The following is a 20,538-nucleotide window of genomic DNA, read 5'->3' as shown; positions in this document are numbered from 1 at the left end:
GTTCTTCAGGAAAACAATCAAGCTCAGAGAACACCAAGATCCCAACAATTGACAAATTATGACTGATAGACTGGCCTAAGGTCATACAGCTTCATAACTGCGTGTGGATTCTCCATTTTTTGCAGGGGGAGGAAGGAATGATGGCAATAATGGGAATTTTTGCATCCATCCATGACAAGCCAATACAAATTAGGTCAAAGAGATGCAAAATTTTGCGGTCTGAGGCCACACCTACATTTTAAGAAGGGTTTTGCAAAATAGCTGCTGGGGATAATGGCTGTCATAAAATGGCCATCATGTGTGGTGGTGTAGGGAGCCATGGAGAAGTATCACAGACTACAGTCTACTAAGACACATGCTGACAGTGACAAGATTGGTACAACATTGGAAAAGTGCAACCCTACCGACAAGCCAACATCAGTGAATACACAGTGATGGCAAAACTATTATATATTCATAACAGAAACTTAACTAAACTCAAGCAGGAATGGCTCCCTTACAAATGATACATAATACAGCAAGGCAGGTTTCACCTTCTGGAATATGGTGTTTAAGAAAAAAAGCTAAAACATTAATTTATCAGACAAAATTATTTAAATAAATATAAGCAACAATCTCCAATATTTCAAGAAAAGGACAAATACTTAGCTAGAGATTAGTGGCTTGGGACAATGGGAAGGGAGGGAAAAACAAGCTACAGAAAGTTCCTCCTTTCAGATTCTTTTTATTTTTGTTTTTTACTTTGTTTCACTATTTCCCTTTTTGGTATATATACTATTTTTTGCTATCAGCTCGGAGAATGTCAAGTGACCATATACGTATAATAAAGTTTTGTATTACAAATAATATGAAAGAGAAGCACTGAAAAGAAAAACCCAACCAGCCAAAAAAGATAGTATCTTGGATAAACTACCCAGAGAGGATTCAGACAACCATGAGTGCATAAGCATGCTTTGGGCACAGGATGAAGGGAAAGTATTAGAAGCCGATGAGACTGGCTCCCTCTGATTCCCTAGGCCTAAGAGAGGGGGAAGGGAAAATGCAGACAGACTTTCAAGAGGCTACTACTGTAGCCTGTCCCAATAAAGTAGAGTTCTAATCTTCTTGTGGAATCTGGTTCCTGAGCTGGACTACTTCTGGACCATTAGCTAAAAATGTCTTCTCATTCCTTCCCCAACATACACACACAGTGCCCAGGGGAAAGTGCACATGAGAAGAAATCACTATGGTCAAAACTCACGGTAATCGGGACTGCAAACCAATGTTGGAGGAACGTGACTTCCTGAATTCTGAGATTTATTATGGAAAAAGGTTAAGGGGACAGCACAAGAATGCCAGCATGTGCTTCTGCTTCATATGGGAACCTTACACATAGGCGATTCAAAATGGTTAGCTGCTTGCTTGCTTTCTCCTGCTCCTTCAGCTTGTCCCTTCTAAGAAAGTGGGCGAGCCTACATGGGAAAATTGTTTAATTCTCACATTATCAGTGTGAAAATTCATTCTCACAGGTGTGCAGAAGTATCAAACATTCAAATGGATGGAGTAATTGAATAGAAAAGCTGTTTTGCCTCTCTCTCAAAGGAAAGAAAGAGGAGAGGAGGGAGTCTAGCCACATAAAAGACCTGCTACCCAAGAAACGGCGTTCCCCTTTTATTTGCTTTCGGCAGAGTATTTCCCCCGAGGTATGAGTGGCAAAACTGCTTTATCACTTATAAAAAATATGGTAGGGAAAGCATGCAGAGCATGGCTGATGGAATTCTTTCCAACTCCTTTACCTGAATTATCTTCTGTATATGAAGCAACATGGTGGATGGGAGTGTCTCTCTGTTCTCCCTTCAGTGTGTGTTTGCATGTACTAGGAAGCCTGTGTGGGCTGCGTATGATCCAATATGGGTCATGTGAAGGGGGACAGAGGGGGAATGGGACTGGAGCAATCAGCAGCATTCTTGTTTTCTCCTCTGCAGCCTTACGCTGAATCTGGCCCATTTTCAAACTCAATCAATCTCTTCTGGCTTCTCCAGTCACATCCAATTTGGTCCCATTCTGTTCCATTTGGGGAGAGTGATCTTGCTGGAGGACACATAGAAGCAGTCCCAAGCCTCTTTGTGTTACTTCTTTCCAACATTTGGTTGGGTTGGAAAGAAGAAAAAGAACCTCATAAAGACAAAATTAGCCCAACACATGTCTTGGCTGGTCCTGGGAGAAGAACAGGACCCGACTGAAAGAATCTATAAGCTTCTCTAACTAGGGGTTAGATTTTGACCCTGCACTGCATTAATTATCTGTACATCCCATTCTATTCTGTGTGAGTATTTAAGGAACAAGCTATTTTCCAATGAGCAAAGGGATTTGGGAAAAAAATTCTAAAAGATTCTTTCACAACAGGATTGCCTGATGCTTTAAAAACAAACCGATTCAATTAAGGATTACCTAAATGAGGCAGAAATCTCTGAATTTTGCCCTGCCTCTAACCCTGAATTGTCTGCTGCCCTTTCACCTTCATAGCTATGGCAAACTCCTAAATCCCTTTAATTTCTGGCAGAGCCTTATCTCCCTGTTTCTCCCAGGAAGTCAACATTTGTGAAATCAATAATACAGTATTCAGCTCTTATTTTCTTCCATCAGGTCCTCTTTCAATTAATAAACTTTTGAGCATTATGAATTCAGATGGAACTGATGCTGTTTCCTTAAAACTGTGCTGAAAATTTGTTCTCCTTTTCTCTAATGGTATGATATAAGAGATCTAAACCAGTTCTTTTTCCTATCTGCTAAACATTTTCCTTCTAATTGCAATGCTCCTATCTGATGTACATTAACTTGAAGAACCACTCGCCGTTGCTAAATGCAAATAGGCACACGGGAAAATTATATTAAGTTTGCACAATTGATCTTCCATCATTCTTAAATTGTACCTTTTAAAATCTCCTGTAAAGTCAGCCTAAAATACTCCCATCGCTGAGCATCATCAATCGGAGCAGGGTCACATTGGGAGAACCCATTCTCGGTGATGTAAATGATGGGGTGACTGTATGTATCCTAGAACAAGGGAACAGAAGTTTTATTCAGAACAGATGTTAAGAAAAGCCCATAAAATCAGGTGCATTACCCTCCATCTATTTTAAGCTACAACCCCAAACTAGTTTTCATCAAATTGCACTGACCCTATTAACTTAATTTTCCACAAGCTGACCTTTTATGACTAACAGTGGAAAAGCAAAACTGTGCAAATATCCATGAAGAAAGAGAAATTACTTACTCTAATGAGAATACTGAAATATCTTTTTCTGCATTAGCATCTGCCTTGCTGTCATTGTGTTTTAACCCCTTGATCCTTGCAAGTCACAACAAACACCCCTGGGCAGATGCGGCCTCCACATGCTGCATGACTGCCTGGGATTGGAGCAAAGAAGGCTGTGCCTGTGGCTAACCAATTCAGAGCTAGGGTGGGGAATATCCTGTCACAATGCCCAACATACCCAGGGCTTTAATAGAGGCTGATCACTTCAAGGGCAGCCTTATCAAGTCAACACACCCAAGACAGTCCTTCAGATATTCACAGGACTTCACATACCAGACTGAAAGTGTGGCATAGAGAAGTTCCATCTTGCCTATCGAAGTTCCCCTGGTCAATCCATTACTGATAATGAGTGAGGCTGACCACAAGATAAATTAGGAACCAGAGCTAGACACTTGCATTATGATTTGAATGAAGGAATGTTTGTGGTTCAGGCACCCTATTTAGTATTCCCTCTTCCTTGTCCCCCTTTTGCTCTGAAGAACTGATATTTTCATTCAGAGCTCTCTCTCACATACCTTATCTCCATGTCTGACCTTTCTTTTCCTCCCCACTTACCCTTCAAAGAGCTCTGTCTAATCTTCAGCCTACCCAAAAATGATTCCTACCCATAAAAGTCTGAGGTTTTAATTCTACACCATTTCCACTTTCTTGCAACAGAGGAGCCACAAGCCTCCTGATCCAACGTAACCCAAGCAATTATAACATTAGGTCAAGCCTTGTTTGCAAGGTTTTACATGACTTCTCAGAGCCTAAGGAAAGTTGGACTGTATCAGTCTGATAGAGTCTATATATCGCTTCCTACCAGACCAGTCAGAGCCTAAAGCTAATGCATTGCATATCATCTCCATAGTGCAATGGTCTATGAGTTCAATTCCTGGTAGGGGGTTTGAACCCACTAGAGTAACATCTGGCTATGTTATATCTGATGATTCCTAGTGAGGCTGAAACCAATCACATAGTGTCCCCTGGTGGTCACTGTAACCCCAAGCAGTTGGAATGTTTGAGAACCAGTTTTCTCAACTGGGTTCAGCCTTCATGCTATAAGCACAATTCAGGATGGATTTCAGCAAAGCAATTTAGCTTTAAGGTGGGCACATGAAAACAAACACTGCACAGTTGTTTCTGATATACTGATAGGTCATCATACTGGACATTTCCACCCTTGCTGAAATACTTTCCATCCATTCTTGGGTCAGCTGAAAACTACTGGCCTGCAATTTGCTATCTCCATTGGTGATCTCTATCCTGCCACAGTGCCTCTGTTCCCAGTCACTGCCCATCCACTGACTTCCCTCCAAGGCAGTGTTTCTCAGCCTTGGCCACTTTAAGATGTGTTCCCCAGCATGCTGGCTGGGGAATTCTGGGAGCTGAAGTCCACATATCTTAAAGTGGCCAAGGTTGAGAAACACTGCTCCAAGGTAATGGGTTCTCTGTGCAACTGGAAAAGCAAGAGGAGAATTCCACACCTTGATGTATTTCAACAGCCGACGTAAACCCCATGGAACAACAGCCAGCCAAGAACTGCCGGTTGCAACAGGCCAGGATGGATCTATTACTTGTTCAGCTTCTTTGTCTGCAGACATACTTGGCTGACTGATCTCATGATCTTGGTGCTTAATTTTGCGAGTAGTGTAATAATTTAGAGAAAAGAAATCAGCCGTGCCTTTGATCATCATCTTCTCCTGATCAGTAAACTCAGGAAGCCGTGAGGACAGAGAACCTTGCCTCTTACATGCAGCAGAAATCTTAGATTTCATCACAGCTGGATAGTCACCACTGAGAAAGATTGGGGTAGCAAACCAGTCCAAGCAAAATGCAATATGCCTCTTAGCAGCTTCCTGGTCAGCAAGAGAATTTGGATTGAAGGGTTCTGCCCAGTCTGAGTTGAGTGCTATAGACACAAGTCCACCTTGTTTTTCCCGAAAGAGTCTACTGTAACTATGCCAAGCTGCAGCATGAGCCTTGATCATATTATGGGCTGCCAGATATGCACCAACCCCAGGCATAGCAATACCTGGTGCTATTACACCCTTTTCATAGCCATACACAGCAACAACGTATGGTTCGTTAATGGTGATCCATAGCTTCACTCTGTCCCCAAAAGTTTTGAAACAAAACTGGGCATAAGTATTAAAAGCTTCCACTGTGGCATCTGATCTCCAGCCACCTTGATCTTCTAAATGTTGAGGTAAGTCAAAGTGATACAGCGTCACCACAGGGGTCACAGCGATGGAGAGCAGCCCATCTATCACTTTGTCGTAATAATAAACTCCTAAGGAAGAAAAGACCAAAAGGTTGGTGAAACCATCATCATTATTTCTTTCAAGTTGCTTGTACTCACTGTATCTGTTGCACTGAACAATAATTTCTTGAATCTCATCCCCCACCCCCAAATTTAGCCATTTAAAAAAGGCAGGCCAACATTATTATTGACTTATTAGAAGGTGTGAAACAGATCCAACAGAGTGCTTAATGTGAGATACATCCAGTAAACAACCCTGGAAGAGCCCTGAAGGATCAGGTCAAGCGTTTATCATTCAATATCCCATAATATCCCACATGAGGCATATGAAGTTAACAGTTTTCAGAGGGAACACAGTGTGGCCATTGGTAAATATATTCTCCATGAATTTATCTAATCACCATTTGAAGTCATCCAACCAGGCAAACCTTCTAGAGGGAAATTTTACAGGTTAGGTGTAGGCTGGGTGAAGAAGCACTTCCTTTTATCAAGGAAGGAGGTGCAAATTTATTCTCCATAGTGCCTGAGGGTAAGACAAGAAACTGTGGATGGAAGCCTTACAGAGAGAGAGATCGAAACTCAAAATAGGGATGAATTTCCTGAACATGAGAGCTATCAAGCAGTGGAACAGCCTGCCTCCTGGAGTCGTGAGTGGTCCATCACTGGAGGTTTTCAAAGGTTGGACAACCATATGTCCGGGATCACCCAAGAATTCCTGCCCTGAGTAGGGGGTTGGACGAAAAGACCTCCCTTCTAACCCTATGATTCTATGATGCTGTTTTATTGTACTGTATATCCCCATATTCACTTTTCTCCTAAACTAGAAAGACCCATGTCTTAAAACCTTTTCTGATGAGGTTCTGCATCTTTTCAACGTCTACCATATACGTCCTGTAATAAGGGAGACTGCACGGGGAGATGAAAATAGTTTAGATGGCAGGCGTGATCAAACCCCTGTCCTGTTTTACATGTGTGTAATGAGTGTGGTACACATTTAAAAGGGGTGGGGCTTTGATTGTGCAGTTGACCCACCTTCTTGACACTTTTGACACCGCCCTGCAGACACCCCACATGAGGAACTTCATAAGGAGCAAGGTACTATTTAAGGAATTTGAGAGAGATATAGGCCCACAACCAACTTCTCTTTTAGCAGAAGAATAATTTGTAGACTTGGACAATAATTTATTTTATACTGCAGGTGGCATTATTGCTATTATTGTTATTACTACTACTATTACTTTATTTATGGTCAGCTGTATAGTACACTGAGATTTTAAAAAAGGCTAAAAAAGAGGAAGAGCATATATATCTTTCAAGTTAACAGTGCCAGAGCTAAACCATGCTCTGGTTTTCAACAATGCTTGCAACCATACCTGTTGAACAGAACTTATCAACCTTTCTAGAGATGTCTACAGATAGACCAGCTAACAGAAACTGTGTGCTCTCTTCATTTGCCTGGACAGTTGACTGGCAAAGGCATTATTAACTCCAAGCATTAAAAATGGACAATACAATAAGATACATGAGACAGATTAGGTCATTTCTGCTGAACAGGAATAAAGATGATCCCGTAAAGGGATATTATTATATCTCCCTTCTAAAACCATAGATGACAGTGCACTGATCTAGCCAGGAGAAAGCAGTCCTGTGTAGCCCAATAAGATTTTAGCAAAGTTGGCTAGAACAAGAAGTCTTCTGAATAAACCTCCTTTATTAAAGGGGTTATACTCTGGTCTTTCTAGAGATCAAAGTGAAGAAGGTCCCAGTAAGGTCAGAAATGTGGCTGAGAGGCTACAGTATCTAAAATCTGAGTCTATACCCCTTCTCCAGAAAGGTGAAAAATTATCTACAAGAATTAAAGGGGCCAAATATTCTCATAAAGACCAATTTTAATCAAAACTTAGGTGGCAGAGTCTCATACTGTACAAGACTTTGCAAAAAAAGTAGCCCTGCTTCTGAGAGCAAAATAACATTGGGAACCAACCAGGAATTATTAAAACTTCTAAATAAATGTTTGCAATTCATTCTATAATTGACTTACACTGAAGGTAAATATAAGGCTGTTTCCATCTTACACACCGACAGCTACCACCTGATAACTGAATGAACAAGTGCGAATATTAAAGATCTCAAATGTGGCTATATATAAAATGGGGCTTGATCTGATGATGGATTGGCCACCGTGCAACTTGCTTACCAACTGCCTTTCTGTCATGCGCTGCCTCCCTCTGAATAACATTCAGACACTGGTTTGCGAATCAGGCTCTGGTTTATTGCAGGGCAGGTACAGCGTTGGTAGAAAAAAGCTGAGAGTGACAGGAGCGCGCCGGTGCGGGGTTTAAATACCCCGCGCCGGTCAGCGCCCCCTCGCTCACGGTCACGTCACCCCCCTTTTGTCCCATGCGTTGCCCTGCCGGTGGGTGAGGGTTTCCGGGATCGCCCATCATCAGGTTTCCATTCCTCTGCTGATTGCTTTCAGCTGGGCGATCCCCGTTGTATTGCCGCTGATGGTTTGGGTGGCTCCGTGATTCATTTGGCTATTGTTTGTTGGCCGTTAGTCGTTGTAGGTTGATGGCTACTTAACTTGTACCCCTTCACCTATTTCCTTGTCATTGTCATGTGTGCCATTGCGCTGATGACTTTAGCTCAACGGCACTCATGACATACTGCCCCCTTTTCGAATAGTGTTCTCCCCCGGTTTTCTGGGTTTTCCCCGTGGAGCTGTCAAAACGCCACATTTTTTTTTTTTTTTTTTCAAAGTTCCCGCCGGAGTAGTTGTCGCCCCTCCCTTTGCTCCTCCCTCTACCACGTGCCTTCCCAGGGTGTGTCCATGGTGCGCATGCTCGGGTTCTGACCTGGCGTGCGCATGCTCCAACCACACCCTGTTTGTTTGGCTCAGTTCGGCGAGGCGAGAGGCGTGGCTGGTCGGGTGCTTCTCAGCTCCAGGTAGGGCCCTTCTTTTCTTATTTAGAGTGCGTCGCCTTTGTTGTGTCTCCTGGGCGTTGCCCCCAGGTTGCCCTGTTGACTTGCTTGCCACTCCCCCGCGGCCGGGGGGCGGGGGGAGGGTGCTGGCGATCGTTTGTCACCACCCCGTGGGCCCGGGGCGGGGGGAGTGAGTCCCGGGGGGGGGAAGGTCCACCCAAGTCGCGGGCTTGGGGGGGGCCCTTTCCCTTGGGGCACGGGAGGCGGGGGGGGGCCTGCGGGGGGGGGTTTGGTTTTGCTGACCTTGGTTGCGGTTTGTCGGGGTATGCCCGGTGAAATGCTCTGGTCAGGTCAGGCGCGTTAACGTTGTGCGCCGCCACCCATTCCGGGTGGGGGAAGTGTTTCCACCTGACCAGATAGTGTAGAGTTCCTCGTTGCTTGCGGGAGTCGAGGATGTCCCTTATCTCGAAGTGGTGTTGCCCGTCGATCATTAGCGGCGCGGGCTGTGGCGTGCTTGGGTGCCATCGGGAGGTGGTTGCCGGTTTTAGGAGGCTGGTGTGGAACACCGGGTGGAGTCTCCGGAGGTTGTGTGGCAGGTCCAGGCGTATTGCTACCGGGTTCACTATTTGCGTGACTCGGAACGGCCCGATGTACTTAGGCCCCAGTTTTTTCGAGGGTTGGGTTGACTTTAGGAACTTGGTGGATAGATAGGCCATATCCCCCGCCTGGAACGTCGGTTGTTGGCGCCGGTGCTTGTCGGCCTGCTCTTTGTAAGCAGCCTGTGCCTCCTTCAGCGCCGCCGTGATTACTGGCCATGCTTCCGCGATCTTCCGTCCCCAGTCGCTGGCGTCCACCTGGGGTTCCGGGGGTTGAGGTAGCTCCGGTATGGGGACGAAGTCGCGCCCCGAGACTACTTCGAACGGAGTTTTCCCCGTGCTCGTGTGGACGGCGTTGTTGTATGCGACTTCGGCGAACGGGAGCAGTTCAGCCCAGTCGTCTTGGTGGTAGTTCGTATATGATCGTATAAATTGCTCTAAGGTGGCATTAAGAACCTCAGTGGCTCCGTCCGTCTGAGGATGCCAAGCCGTAGATAGGGCCTGTTGGGTCCCCGTCAGCTTCAGGAAGGCCCGCCAGAATTTGGAGGTGAACTGTGTGCCCCTGTCGGTCACCACACATGCGGGACATCCGTGTAGCCTGTACACGTGGATGAGGAAGAGTTTGGCTAGCTGTTGTGAGGATGGGACCGACGTGCAGGGGATGAAGTGGGCCTGCTTTGAGAAGTAGTCCTTCACCACCCAAATGGCCGTTTTCTTCTGGCTGGGTGGGAGGTCCACTATAAAATCCATAGAGATTTCCTCCCATGGGCGGGAGGGTTCTGCCACCCGTTGCAATAGCCCCGCGGGTTTGCCTGGTGCCCGTTTGGCCCTAGCGCACGTTGGGCAGGACGCCACGTAGGTTTTTACGTCTCGCCTGAGCGCGGGCCACCAGAATTGGCGCCGTGTTAGGTGTAGGGTCTTGAGGAACCCAAAGTGTCCCGCTTGCTTGGCGTCGTGTGACCTATGCAAGATCGCCTGGCGTTGCGAGTCCGGGACGTAGATTCTGCCTTCCCCCCATGCCAGGTCTTGCGCCATCGTTACCTTGTCGGGGTTCGCCAGGAACCAGGGGTCGGTTTTGAGGGCGGCGGCGAGGTCCGTGCGCATTCCCCCTGGTAGTTGCGGTTGGCTTCTTTCCGTCGCCGGTTGTCCCGCCGTCGGCTGCGCCGTAGCGTCGAGCTGCCTCCGTGCGCCGCTTCGGGTGGTCACGGCCATCCCCAGTTGCGAGGCGGATAGGACCGTCCCAATGGTGTCTGGGGCGGGCTCTTCGTCTTGGGGCAGTCGGGAGAGGGCGTCGGCCAGGAAGTTCTTCTTGCCCGGCATGAACTTCAGCTGGAAATCAAAGCGGCTGAAGAATTGGGCCCATCGGACCTGTTTTGGGCTAAGGCGTCTAGGCGTTCGTAGGGCCTCGAGGTTCCGGTGGTCCGTCCAGACCTCGAATGGTTGGGTGGCTCCCTCGAGTAGGTGTCGCCATGTCTCTAGTGCCGATTTCACCGCGAAGGCTTCTTTCTCCCAGACGTGCCATCGCCTCTCTGTCTCGGAGAACTTCCTTGACAGGTAGGCGCATGGTTTCAGGAGCCCCGTGGAGTCTTTCTGTAGCAGGATGGCTCCCAGTGAGAAGTCTGAGGCGTCGGCTTGGACCACGAACGGCCGTTCTGGGTCCGGGTGCGCGAGGATTGGCTCCGTAGTGAACAGCGCTTTCAGCTTGTCGAATGCGGTCTGGCACGCGGGAGTCCAATTCAGCACTGTGCCTGGGTTCTTGGCGCGTCGGGTGTCCCCCACCCCTTTGGTTTTGAGGAGGTCCGTTAAGGGGAGGGCTATCTCAGCGAACCCCCGGGCGAATGACCTGTAGAAATTCGCGAATCCCAGGAAGCTCTGTAGTTGCCGTCTGTTGCGGGGCCGCTCCCAGTTTAGCACCGCTTCGACTTTTGCGGGGTCCATTTCGATGCCGTCCCCGGAGATTCGATACCCCAAATAGTCTAGGCGCTCTTTGTGAAACTCGCACTTTGTAGGCTTCGCATAGAGCTGCGCCCTTCTGAGCTTGTCGAGGACTTGCCTGACTAAGGTTACGTGTTCCTCGTGTGTTTTTGTGTAAATAAGGACGTCGTCGATGTAGACCAGGACCCCTTTAAACAGGTGTTCATGCAGTACCTCATTGATGAGCTGCATGAACACCCCAGGGGCCCCCGCGAGTCCGAAGGGCAGTACCTTGTACTGGAAAGCGCCTAGGGGGCAGTTAAAGGCCGTCTTCCATTCGTCCCCCTCCCTGATTCGGATGCGATAGTACACCTCGCGAAGGTCCAATTTGGAAAAGACTTTGCCCGTGGACAGGTGGGCGAGCATGTCCTTCACCAGGGGTAAGGGGTATTTGTTGGACAGGGAAGCCGCGTTTAGGCCCCGGTAGTCGGTGCAGAGCCGTAGGGTCCCGTCTTTCTTCTCCCGGAATAAGACGGGGGCTCCGACCGGTGAGCATGCTGGCTCTATGAATCCCCTGTCTAGGTTTTTATCGATGAACTCCCGGAGGGTTGCCATCTCCTTCGGGGTCATCGAATAGATTTTTGGTCGAGGTAAGGGGACGTCGGGCAGTAGGTCGATCCGGCAATCCGTCTTGCGGTGGGGGGGTAGTTGGTCAGCCTCTGCCTCTCCGAAGACCTCGGAGAAGTCGGCGTATTGTTCTGGTAGGTCTGCTGTGTTAGCGGCATTGTCTTGTGTGGTCGCCTCCGCTCGTCCTACCGTGGGGTTGCTTTTGCCGGCTGGAACTGGTGCTCGATACTCGCCGTCGCCGAATGTGAAGGTGCGGGTCGCCCAGTTGATCCGCGGGTTGTTTGTCGCGAGCCATGGCATCCCCAGGACTGCAATGGGCCGTCCGATGTGCGTGACTACGAACGATGTGCGCTCAGTGTGAGTGCCCATTTGCAGGGTGACCGGCTCGGTTTGTAGCGTGGCTGGTTTCCCTCCCGCTGTAGAGCCGTCCAGCTGGTGGAATGCCAGCGGCGTGGGGAGGGGGAAGCAGCGGAGGTCGAGTTTGGCGACTAGGTCGGGGTGGATGAGGTTTTTTGAGCACCCCGAGTCCACTAGTGCCGCGGCCGTGGTGGCTCCGTTGCCGGTAGAGAGTTGAATTGCTGCCAATATTACGGAGCTTTTGTCGTTTCGTTGAGGTGGTCCGCGTTGCTGTCCCACCGCCTGCCTCGCCACGCGTCTCAGAGCAGGCGGGGAGCATTTCCCGCCGGCTGGTCAGGGTCGGTATTGTCCTCTTCCCCCCAGTAAGCGTCCCAGCCCTCTTTCGGTGTCGCTGTGGCCACGGTCATTCGGCGTTGAGGCGGCGGCCCCGGGTTGGGTGGTTTGGGGCTAATTTTCGGGGTGGGCTTGGGCGCGCTGGTCAGCGGTCGGTTGGCGAAGCAATCCGCCGTCTTGTGCCCTAATTTGCCACACCTCCCGCAGGGCTCCCGGTTGAACTTCTTTTTAGGGTATATGGGGCCGGCCATCCCCCCGTGTGGTGCGGGTACCTTTTTCCCGGCATCGTTTGTGTCTTCCGTGGTTGTCATGAGGAAGGTGCGGTGCGCGTGTTCGGCTTTCCCCGCGAGGTGGATCCACCCGTGTAACGTTTCTGGGTCGTCGCGGTAGAGGGCCCATTGGAGAACGTCGCGGTTGAGCCCCCTTTTGAAGATTTCCAGCAGGGTGGTCTCGGACCAGTCGCTGACCTTCCCCGCGAGGGCTTTGAACTCCAGGGCGTAGTCAGGGACCGTGCGGGTGCCCTGTTTAAGTCTTTGGAGTGCGCTTTTCGCCCGTACTTTGGCTAGGGGGTCTTCGAAGTAGTTTTTCATCTCTTTGATGAAAGCAGGGAAGGTGGCGAGGGCGGGGGAGCTGGACTCGTACAGTTGGACGTACCAGTCCGCCGCCCTGTCTTGGAGTTTGATCGCCACGGCGGCGATCTTGTCGGCCTCGGAGTCATAGGAGTGTCCGTGCCTCCCCATGAACTCCCTAGCGTTGGTCACAAAAAACGAGAGTTTTGTGGGGGTCCCATCGAAGAAGATGGGGAAGTCCTTTGGGGCCCGGGCGTTTTGTGCGGCCCCGCCTCTCGCTTCTCGGGGTGTGGTGTCGGCCGCCTGTGCCGTCTGCTGGCCCTCCGCTGGCCCGTGTGGGTTCGATGCTTCGCTCGGGGTGTGGGCTTGTGCGGGGACGTCGTTGGGTGGCGCGGGGGGCATAAGCGCCTGGAGCATGGTCCGGAGTTCCGTCAGCTGAGCCCGCATGGCCGCGAGTTCAGCTCGTGCCTCCTCGTCCACAGCCCGCGCCGCCGCTGGGGCCGGTTCCGTTGGCGCGTCCTCGGGGGTGGGTTGCCGGCGGGGTTCATCGTCCCTCTGCCGCGGGTCCGCTTCCTCCGCCGTCTGATGGGTGTCTCCGTCGTCCTCCTCCGTGTTGAGCGCCGTGGGGCTGTCGCTCCACGCCCGTTGCTGGGGTGCGATGTGGGGCGCGGGGTCCTCCGCTGGTTTCGGAAGTCGTGCTGCTCCCTCCCGCGGTCGCCATCTCCCCTTGGGGTTGGAGCTGAGGCTCGGGTCGGGTGGGGTGGGCGTCCATGGCTCCGGGAGTCCGCGGTGCCTCTGGCCTTGGTCGGTTCTCCTCTGTCTCTTGCCGCGCGGCTCGCCCTCCTTGCCCGCGCCGTTCCGGCCTCGTCTTGCTGGTCTTCTCGCCGTCTACTCCTCCCGCGGCTCGTTGTCGTCCGGTGGGGCTCGGCGAGGCTGAGTTTATGACTCTCAGCTTTATGTCATGCGCTGCCTCCCTCTGAATAACATTCAGACACTGGTTTGCGAATCAGGCTCTGGTTTATTGCAGGGCAGGTACAGCGTTGGTAGAAAAAAGCTGAGAGTGACAGGAGCGCGCCGGTGCGGGGTTTAAATACCCCGCGCCGGTCAGCGCCCCCTCGCTCACGGTCACGTCACCCCCCTTTTGTCCCATGCGTTGCCCTGCCGGTGGGTGAGGGTTTCCGGGATCGCCCATCATCAGGTTTCCATTCCTCTGCTGATTGCTTTCAGCTGGGCGATCCCCGTTGTATTGCCGCTGATGGTTTGGGTGGCTCCGTGATTCATTTGGCTATTGTTTGTTGGCCGTTAGTCGTTGTAGGTTGATGGCTACTTAACTTGTACCCCTTCACCTATTTCCTTGTCATTGTCATGTGTGCCATTGCGCTGATGACTTTAGCTCAACGGCACTCATGACACTTTCTGTCCTAATTTTGTCAAGAGAACAGTATTTTCCCTGACAGTTTTTTTCGGTCTCAAAACTGTCCTCAGTTTTGCCCTCAGTGCTTTTCAGCAGAGGCAGTTCACCAGTCATCAGTGGAAGAACATGGACATATAAGCTAAGAACCATAATGGAAATAATACAGGAAAAGACTTAACTCTGTAGGACTTACAGCTGTTTTGGCTTTGATTCCAAAAAGATGGTACGGTGAATGTAAAAATTCTCCACAATTCTTTAAAGCAGCTCCCTAGCTCCCTAGGGGCATGGAGCTGTTGTGAGGGCAACTATGCAATCCCAGGAAAAGACATAGCTGCTTTAAAGGGTTGTACACTGTTGCTTTATTCAAGCCTTCCCCCCCCCCCCCATGCACCTTTTTGGAATCAAAGCCAAAACATCGTACAGCCCCAGTCTGCTTTATTTAATTATCAGCATATTACTAAGCAATCTCTCCTGTGTGAAAGCACCTGGTGATTAACACCAATTAACACAGAATTATTTTTTATTTTCTGGCTTTCTGTTCACTCACGTTAAACATTTAAACACACACACACACACACATACACAGAAGGGCCAGATGTCTTGTTCTACATTATCTTTATCCAGACAATGTTGGGTATTTAAATAATTCTGCTTTCACAGCTGTACCATATGGCTGGTCTTATCTAAGCATGCCAGCCATCCTGCTTTTAATCCAGCATCTGATGCAACAAGATGCCACCAGACATTGCATGGACTTCCACAGAAAGTCAGGGGCACACATTCCTGCTTTGCAACATATCTGCTGAGTTTCTTATAGAACTGATGATGATGATGATGATGATGATGATGATGATGATGATGAATTAAACTTGTATGCCACCTGATTTTTAATGACTCTGGGTGTTAAAGACAGTATGAAATACATATGTATCTGGGAAAAGATAGTTTTCAGAATCCTGAGCTGAGGAGTAAAGGGGGTTCGCTCTTAGGTTCCACAGACCATTACTGTGCCAAGCTCACTTTCCCACAAAATCTCAGTATTGGCAGAAACATGCACACAGACACACACTTTCATCTTTAATTGGTTATCCGGTAAAATATAACAATTTCAACATCCTGCAAGATATACATGTACATGTGTGCAGACACATGCAGACAGACACAAACACACTGAGATGACAGTGAAGAGATGGATGGATGGATGAATACACTGTGAATCAGGTAGGGCTTGATTTAAATTTTGCCTGCCACAAATTTACTTGGTAGTCAAAACATAGCCACGTTGTATGTGGAAGTAGTCTGTCTGCAGGTAAGCTGGTAAGAAGGAATTTGTCCAGGTACTTGGGATATTTAGTAAAACAATGGCATGATAAGCTTAATTTGAAGATCTACAATAAAGTTGGATGTGTCCCTGAGCCAGAAGAACAGGAATATTACAGTTTTATACTTTTATTTGTGTTTTATTGTAAACCGCCCAGAGTCCCTTTTGGGAGATGGGCGGTTATAAATTTGATTAATAAATAATAAATAAACAAATATTCCCCTTAAAAGAGCCCAGAAAAGCTGCTTTCTAATATAGCAGATGAGATAACAACCTATAGGAAAAACTTTGAAGAAACAAACATGGCAGAAGCTATCCAGACACTTAATACAGCACAGCTAGATAGGAACGTTTATTGCGAATTAGAATAAAGCCCCTTTAAGCAGCTGATTGCTCTCTGACAATATGAGATGGAGACCCTTCTTATATCCACAATGATTTACTGTGGTTCTGAAAGGATATTTAGTTTTGTGCATTTCAGCTTTGGGTTAGGTAATTGTTGGTTGTTGACCTAATTGACATTTCTGACCTGAAGAACTGTATCTCCCAGCATAACCTCCATGCCTTCCTCTTCTCCATTCCCTGTCTGGAAGGACTAGGACCTATTCTTCTGACTCTAAATAGCAGGAAAAGGAAATAATTCCCTCCCTCCTTCCATCTCCATTGTGGTTGGCCTTTCTTCCTCTGGTGTCAGATAGACAGAATGGTTCTTATCTCCTTTTCCCCTTCCTTCAGTCTCCAATGCTCTTCTTTGGCTGTAGCTGGAAAAGCACCTATCTTCCACTTTCCAGTGGTACAACTGCTTTAGTCCAGGAGTTCCAGAGGCAATTGGGAAGTCCATCAAGGCATCTCTTTCCTTTGTCATCCAGTCTTCTTTCTCCACGGCTGCTGGTATTTGATGTTGGCTGACTGTGGTGGTGGCAGCAACGTCTGCATCAATAGCAGCTGCGGAATCTGCCTGGGCCCTTCTGGGAGCAGGCCCATCTCATGTGGTGTCAGTTCATTCTTTCTCACTTGGTTCATGGTTCATTGTCACCCATTCACCTATTGTCATGCTATCTGGTCCATCTGAGTAGCCATTTCATTCTGATACTGGATCAAGACATTGGCTAACTGGTCAATGGTCACTGCGGCTCTGGGCTCAGTATCCACCTTTCCCATCCTTGAGCTCTAATGGCAGCAGTAAGAGAGAGGACAATCAAGCTGTCAGATTCTCAGCTCAAACTCAGAAGCTTCCAGACATTCAAAATGGCATGATTAGAATCATGATTAGAATCTATTGCTTACTAGAATGAAACCAATATAAACCACTGATTGCCCTGTATTAATATGAGAATGCAGTCCCCTCTTTTACTGAATGCTGTTCAAATCCAGCACTTCATTTTTCTGCCTTCCCCACAGCTTAGTGGATTTTTTTGCCTTGCAGGTTACAGCCTTCAGTTGAAAGAACTGATCTCTTGGCCCTGAGAAACTCCAGCTCCGAAGGTAAATCCACAAGAGCAGAATTAGCTGTAAGATGAAATCAATTTTATAGTAAATATATTTTGCGTGTGGTATTCCTGGCACAAGATATTATGGTACCAAGGCAAAACAAAAAACAGTACCTCCCAGAAATAATGATGATGACAAAGATGATGGCCATAATGGGTACCACTGATAACATCTCCAGTATTTTTTCTTAGAGGATTACCTTCCCTAAAGTGATAGGCTAAACTTTGCTTATTCAAAGCTTTGATTTAAAATAAAATATCCTTTTAATAAATACAACCCCCACGCCGAAAATAGTTGGAAGACAATTTTTAAAAATCCAAGATGTCTTTTATTTTAGATGTAAAATTGGCAGTGAGTCAGCTCATGTGATTCTTAAAAAGGACATTGCGCTGAGATTTCTAATTCTCTTCCTGCTCTTTGAAAAAACAAATGTAGATGGGACCGTGGCCTTTCCAAACTTTGCAGCTGCAATTGTTTCAACAGATCACTGCTCAGGAGAAGCGAGATCCTGTGTAATGAAAACCAATCTCCTAGAAGAGTTCCCACTGCCCTTTTGATAAATTTAAAGTTCATAATATTAATCAGAATGTTTACAATGAGAACCAAGCAGAATATTTTTCGCTTAAAAAAGATGACGACTGGATTGGTAAACAGGATGATTTTGCTGACTGTGGTCTTAGAAATGCCTATTAAACTTGTCCTTCTGCTCCAGAATCAAAGCTATATCACCTCTCCTGCATCGAAGTGCTGTCAACCAGCAAAGGCTATCATGATTTCTATCTGCAAAGCACTGCCATTTATTGAGGTCCTTTATTGATAAAAAGTCTCTGGGTTTTCCTGCAAAAAGTTCACTAACTAGTGAGCTTCACAGATGGCCCCCACTCTTCATCTCCTAGGCAGACAGTAAAAAGAGGGACGGATGCTGTCTTTGGCCCCACCATTCAAATGTGTCTACAACCAGGGTCAAAATGCATGGTTGGTTCTTCCTATGCCTGCCTCACCACCCTACATAACCTTTTAGGAACAAAAGGTTTAGAAAAGATCCTTGAAATGGGTTCCTAAATCTTTCAGGCACAGTGGGCTTTAAAAGGGGACTAGACAGGTTCACAGAAAGTCATGCTATCTATGATTACTAATTTTGATGGTGGTTTACTCCCTCCTGAATCAGGCAATAGGCCTTACAATTGGTGGCTAGCAAGCAACAAGGGGAGGGATCTCCTGCCAACAAGGGAGGGATCTCTTGCCCTCCAGTCCAGGCTGGTGGGCTTCCTGATGGATCCAGTTGGTCACTGGGTGACTCCGTGGCTAGACATGATAGGCCAGGGACCTGATCCAGCTCCAGGGCTCTTCTGACGTTCTTTGCACAGGAATGTTGAGTCTAAATCCAACAATTATTTCACCCCTGCAATAGCTGCACTAACTCTTGCTGAAACAAAAGCCCAAGTATTGCTATAGAAACTACCTGAAACAAACCTTTTCACTGGAGGATCACCAATAATATTTGTAGAAAATCACTAGCAGAGGGTTTTCTCTTTGGATCCAACCAAATATGGTACTTTGATGCTTCGGCATTTTTCTTTCCTCTGTTGTCTCTCCCACTCTCAGAACACACATTGGCAATTTCTTTTTTCTTCCTCCTCTCTGTCCTGTTTTTATTTTTAACTTATTAATTTCTGCACAATGCTATCACCATTGTTGGCACAGAAAAGAAATAATATCTGTTGATGGTCAGTATTAAAACCGAAGTAAACAATAAGTAATATATCCTAATTCTAATCTCATCTCTAAAGATCATATTCTCAGGAGTACACTGGAATATTAATTAGGCCAAGATTTTTTTAATGTATAAATCACGATTATCCCATAATTACTGTGAACAAAGTTGCCATTTCAAATCTGCACTGCAGACTAGAACACTGGATTAATTATGCCAGACTGCAGCAATAACCTTGAATTAAGGCAGTGCAAGTTTCTATTTTAAAGGAACAATTGCCTTTCTGGTTGATGAAACCTGTCGTCCCATCAGGTAACAGACGTGACCAGGAGAGAGAAAAGCGATAATGAGTCAATCCAAGCTGTTTGATACATTTCAAATCTTCCTCCCACAGAGTATAACTGCCACAAGCTACATCACCAGTCTGGTTCTTGAAAACCCGATCTCCTCCCTGATGGGTGAACGTGTCCCAGACACTGGGGCCTTTTCCATCTGCATCCCAGCCTCCTGATTAAAAACAAAATGATCATTACACTTTTGACATGGAGAAGCATACAGTGAATATATAAACCATGTCATCCCATAGTTAGTTCAGACAAACAGGTCAAAAAAACCCTTCAGATAAGAGTGATTATGCATGACACAAGCACTTCCTTTCCACACTGTACTTAAGTCTTCCTACATCTGCAGTCATCATCCACATCAAAGAACTATACCAAATACGTTGTAATGACTGCATTTCTCAGCTTGCCATTCAATTCGATTCATAGAAATCTCTTTAATGGAACGTAGTACACAGTACAGTGGAAAAAGTTGTGAATAAAGGTTCTCGCGTTTTCCCCAAGTTAAACAGTCCAATGTGTTCAACCACCACCCCTTCTTCGGCATGCAGCCCCTGCTTTCATGCCAGTCACTTCAGTCTCCTGCAGATGTCTTCAATGGCTTGGTAGTTCGACCTTGGGTGCCAGAGATAGTCCAAACGAGATGCTTTCACACTCCTGGCTTGTCCCCCTCCCACTTCTGCTGACCCGCAAGTCCTGACATGTGTTAACTCCATTCATGCATGTGAATCCAATCAGATGTTCTGGGAATGTTTGATCGGGGAGCATGACATATGTAGTTTTTCCCCTTGTGCCATTCCATGCTGCTTGGGCCTCAGACTATGGCCCTGAGACTAACTTCCGGTCTCAACAGACAGAAAATCACTCCTATTCCCCAGTAAAGGAGGTGATATGTTTTGAAGTTTCAGCTAAGTATAGCAGAAGATTTTGGCATGTATGCCAAATGAGCTTTCCAAGCTCCAAGGTACCAAGCCTATTATGAATCCAGCAAACGTTTCCTCAAATTGTAAACCTAACTTGTAACACCTTTTACACTAGCCTCTGGAATAGCTTTCATAATTTTCACAGCCCACTTTCACCCTTATAAAGAGCTCCAGGCAGAAGTAACATTCATGCTAAATTCTCCTGAGAATTGAATTCAGTCCTAGTGACTTGACGGACACACCCATGTGGTTTTAAGGCAGCAGGACAGAAGCAATTTGGTGTTGTTTTGTTCCAGAATAGTTTTCAACTTCCTAGTTTAGCCCCCACTCCTGGAATTTCCTAAAGGTCTTCTTTCTAAAAACTGACCAAGTCTGATCCTGGTGAGCTTTCTGAGATCAACCAAGGCTGGCTAGATGCTGTATCTTGCTAAGATTACATTACTGGTGGGTTGTCCTAAGTAATCCAGTAGAAGTGT

General features: G+C 47.3%; 1 protein-coding gene across 1 annotated transcript in view; it reads right to left on the bottom strand.

The window, feature by feature from the left end:
- Positions 1-20,538, bottom strand: part of LOC134502328 (cytosolic beta-glucosidase-like) — an 86,023-nt gene that overhangs the window by 23,290 nt on the left and 42,195 nt on the right. Inside the window, exons 3-5 of the mRNA XM_063310635.1 lie at positions 19,219-19,305; positions 4,765-5,570; positions 2,913-3,036 (exon numbers count right to left, since the gene is read on the bottom strand). Of these exons, the coding sequence (XP_063166705.1) occupies positions 2,913-3,036; positions 4,765-5,570; positions 19,219-19,305 (1,017 nt within the window). The remainder of the gene's footprint in view (positions 1-2,912; positions 3,037-4,764; positions 5,571-19,218; positions 19,306-20,538) is intronic.

The sequence above is a fragment of the Candoia aspera genome, chromosome 8, assembly GCF_035149785.1.
Source record: "Candoia aspera isolate rCanAsp1 chromosome 8, rCanAsp1.hap2, whole genome shotgun sequence".
NCBI classification, from domain to species: domain Eukaryota; kingdom Metazoa; phylum Chordata; class Lepidosauria; order Squamata; family Boidae; genus Candoia; species Candoia aspera.
This window is presented reverse-complemented; position numbering and strand designations above follow the sequence as displayed.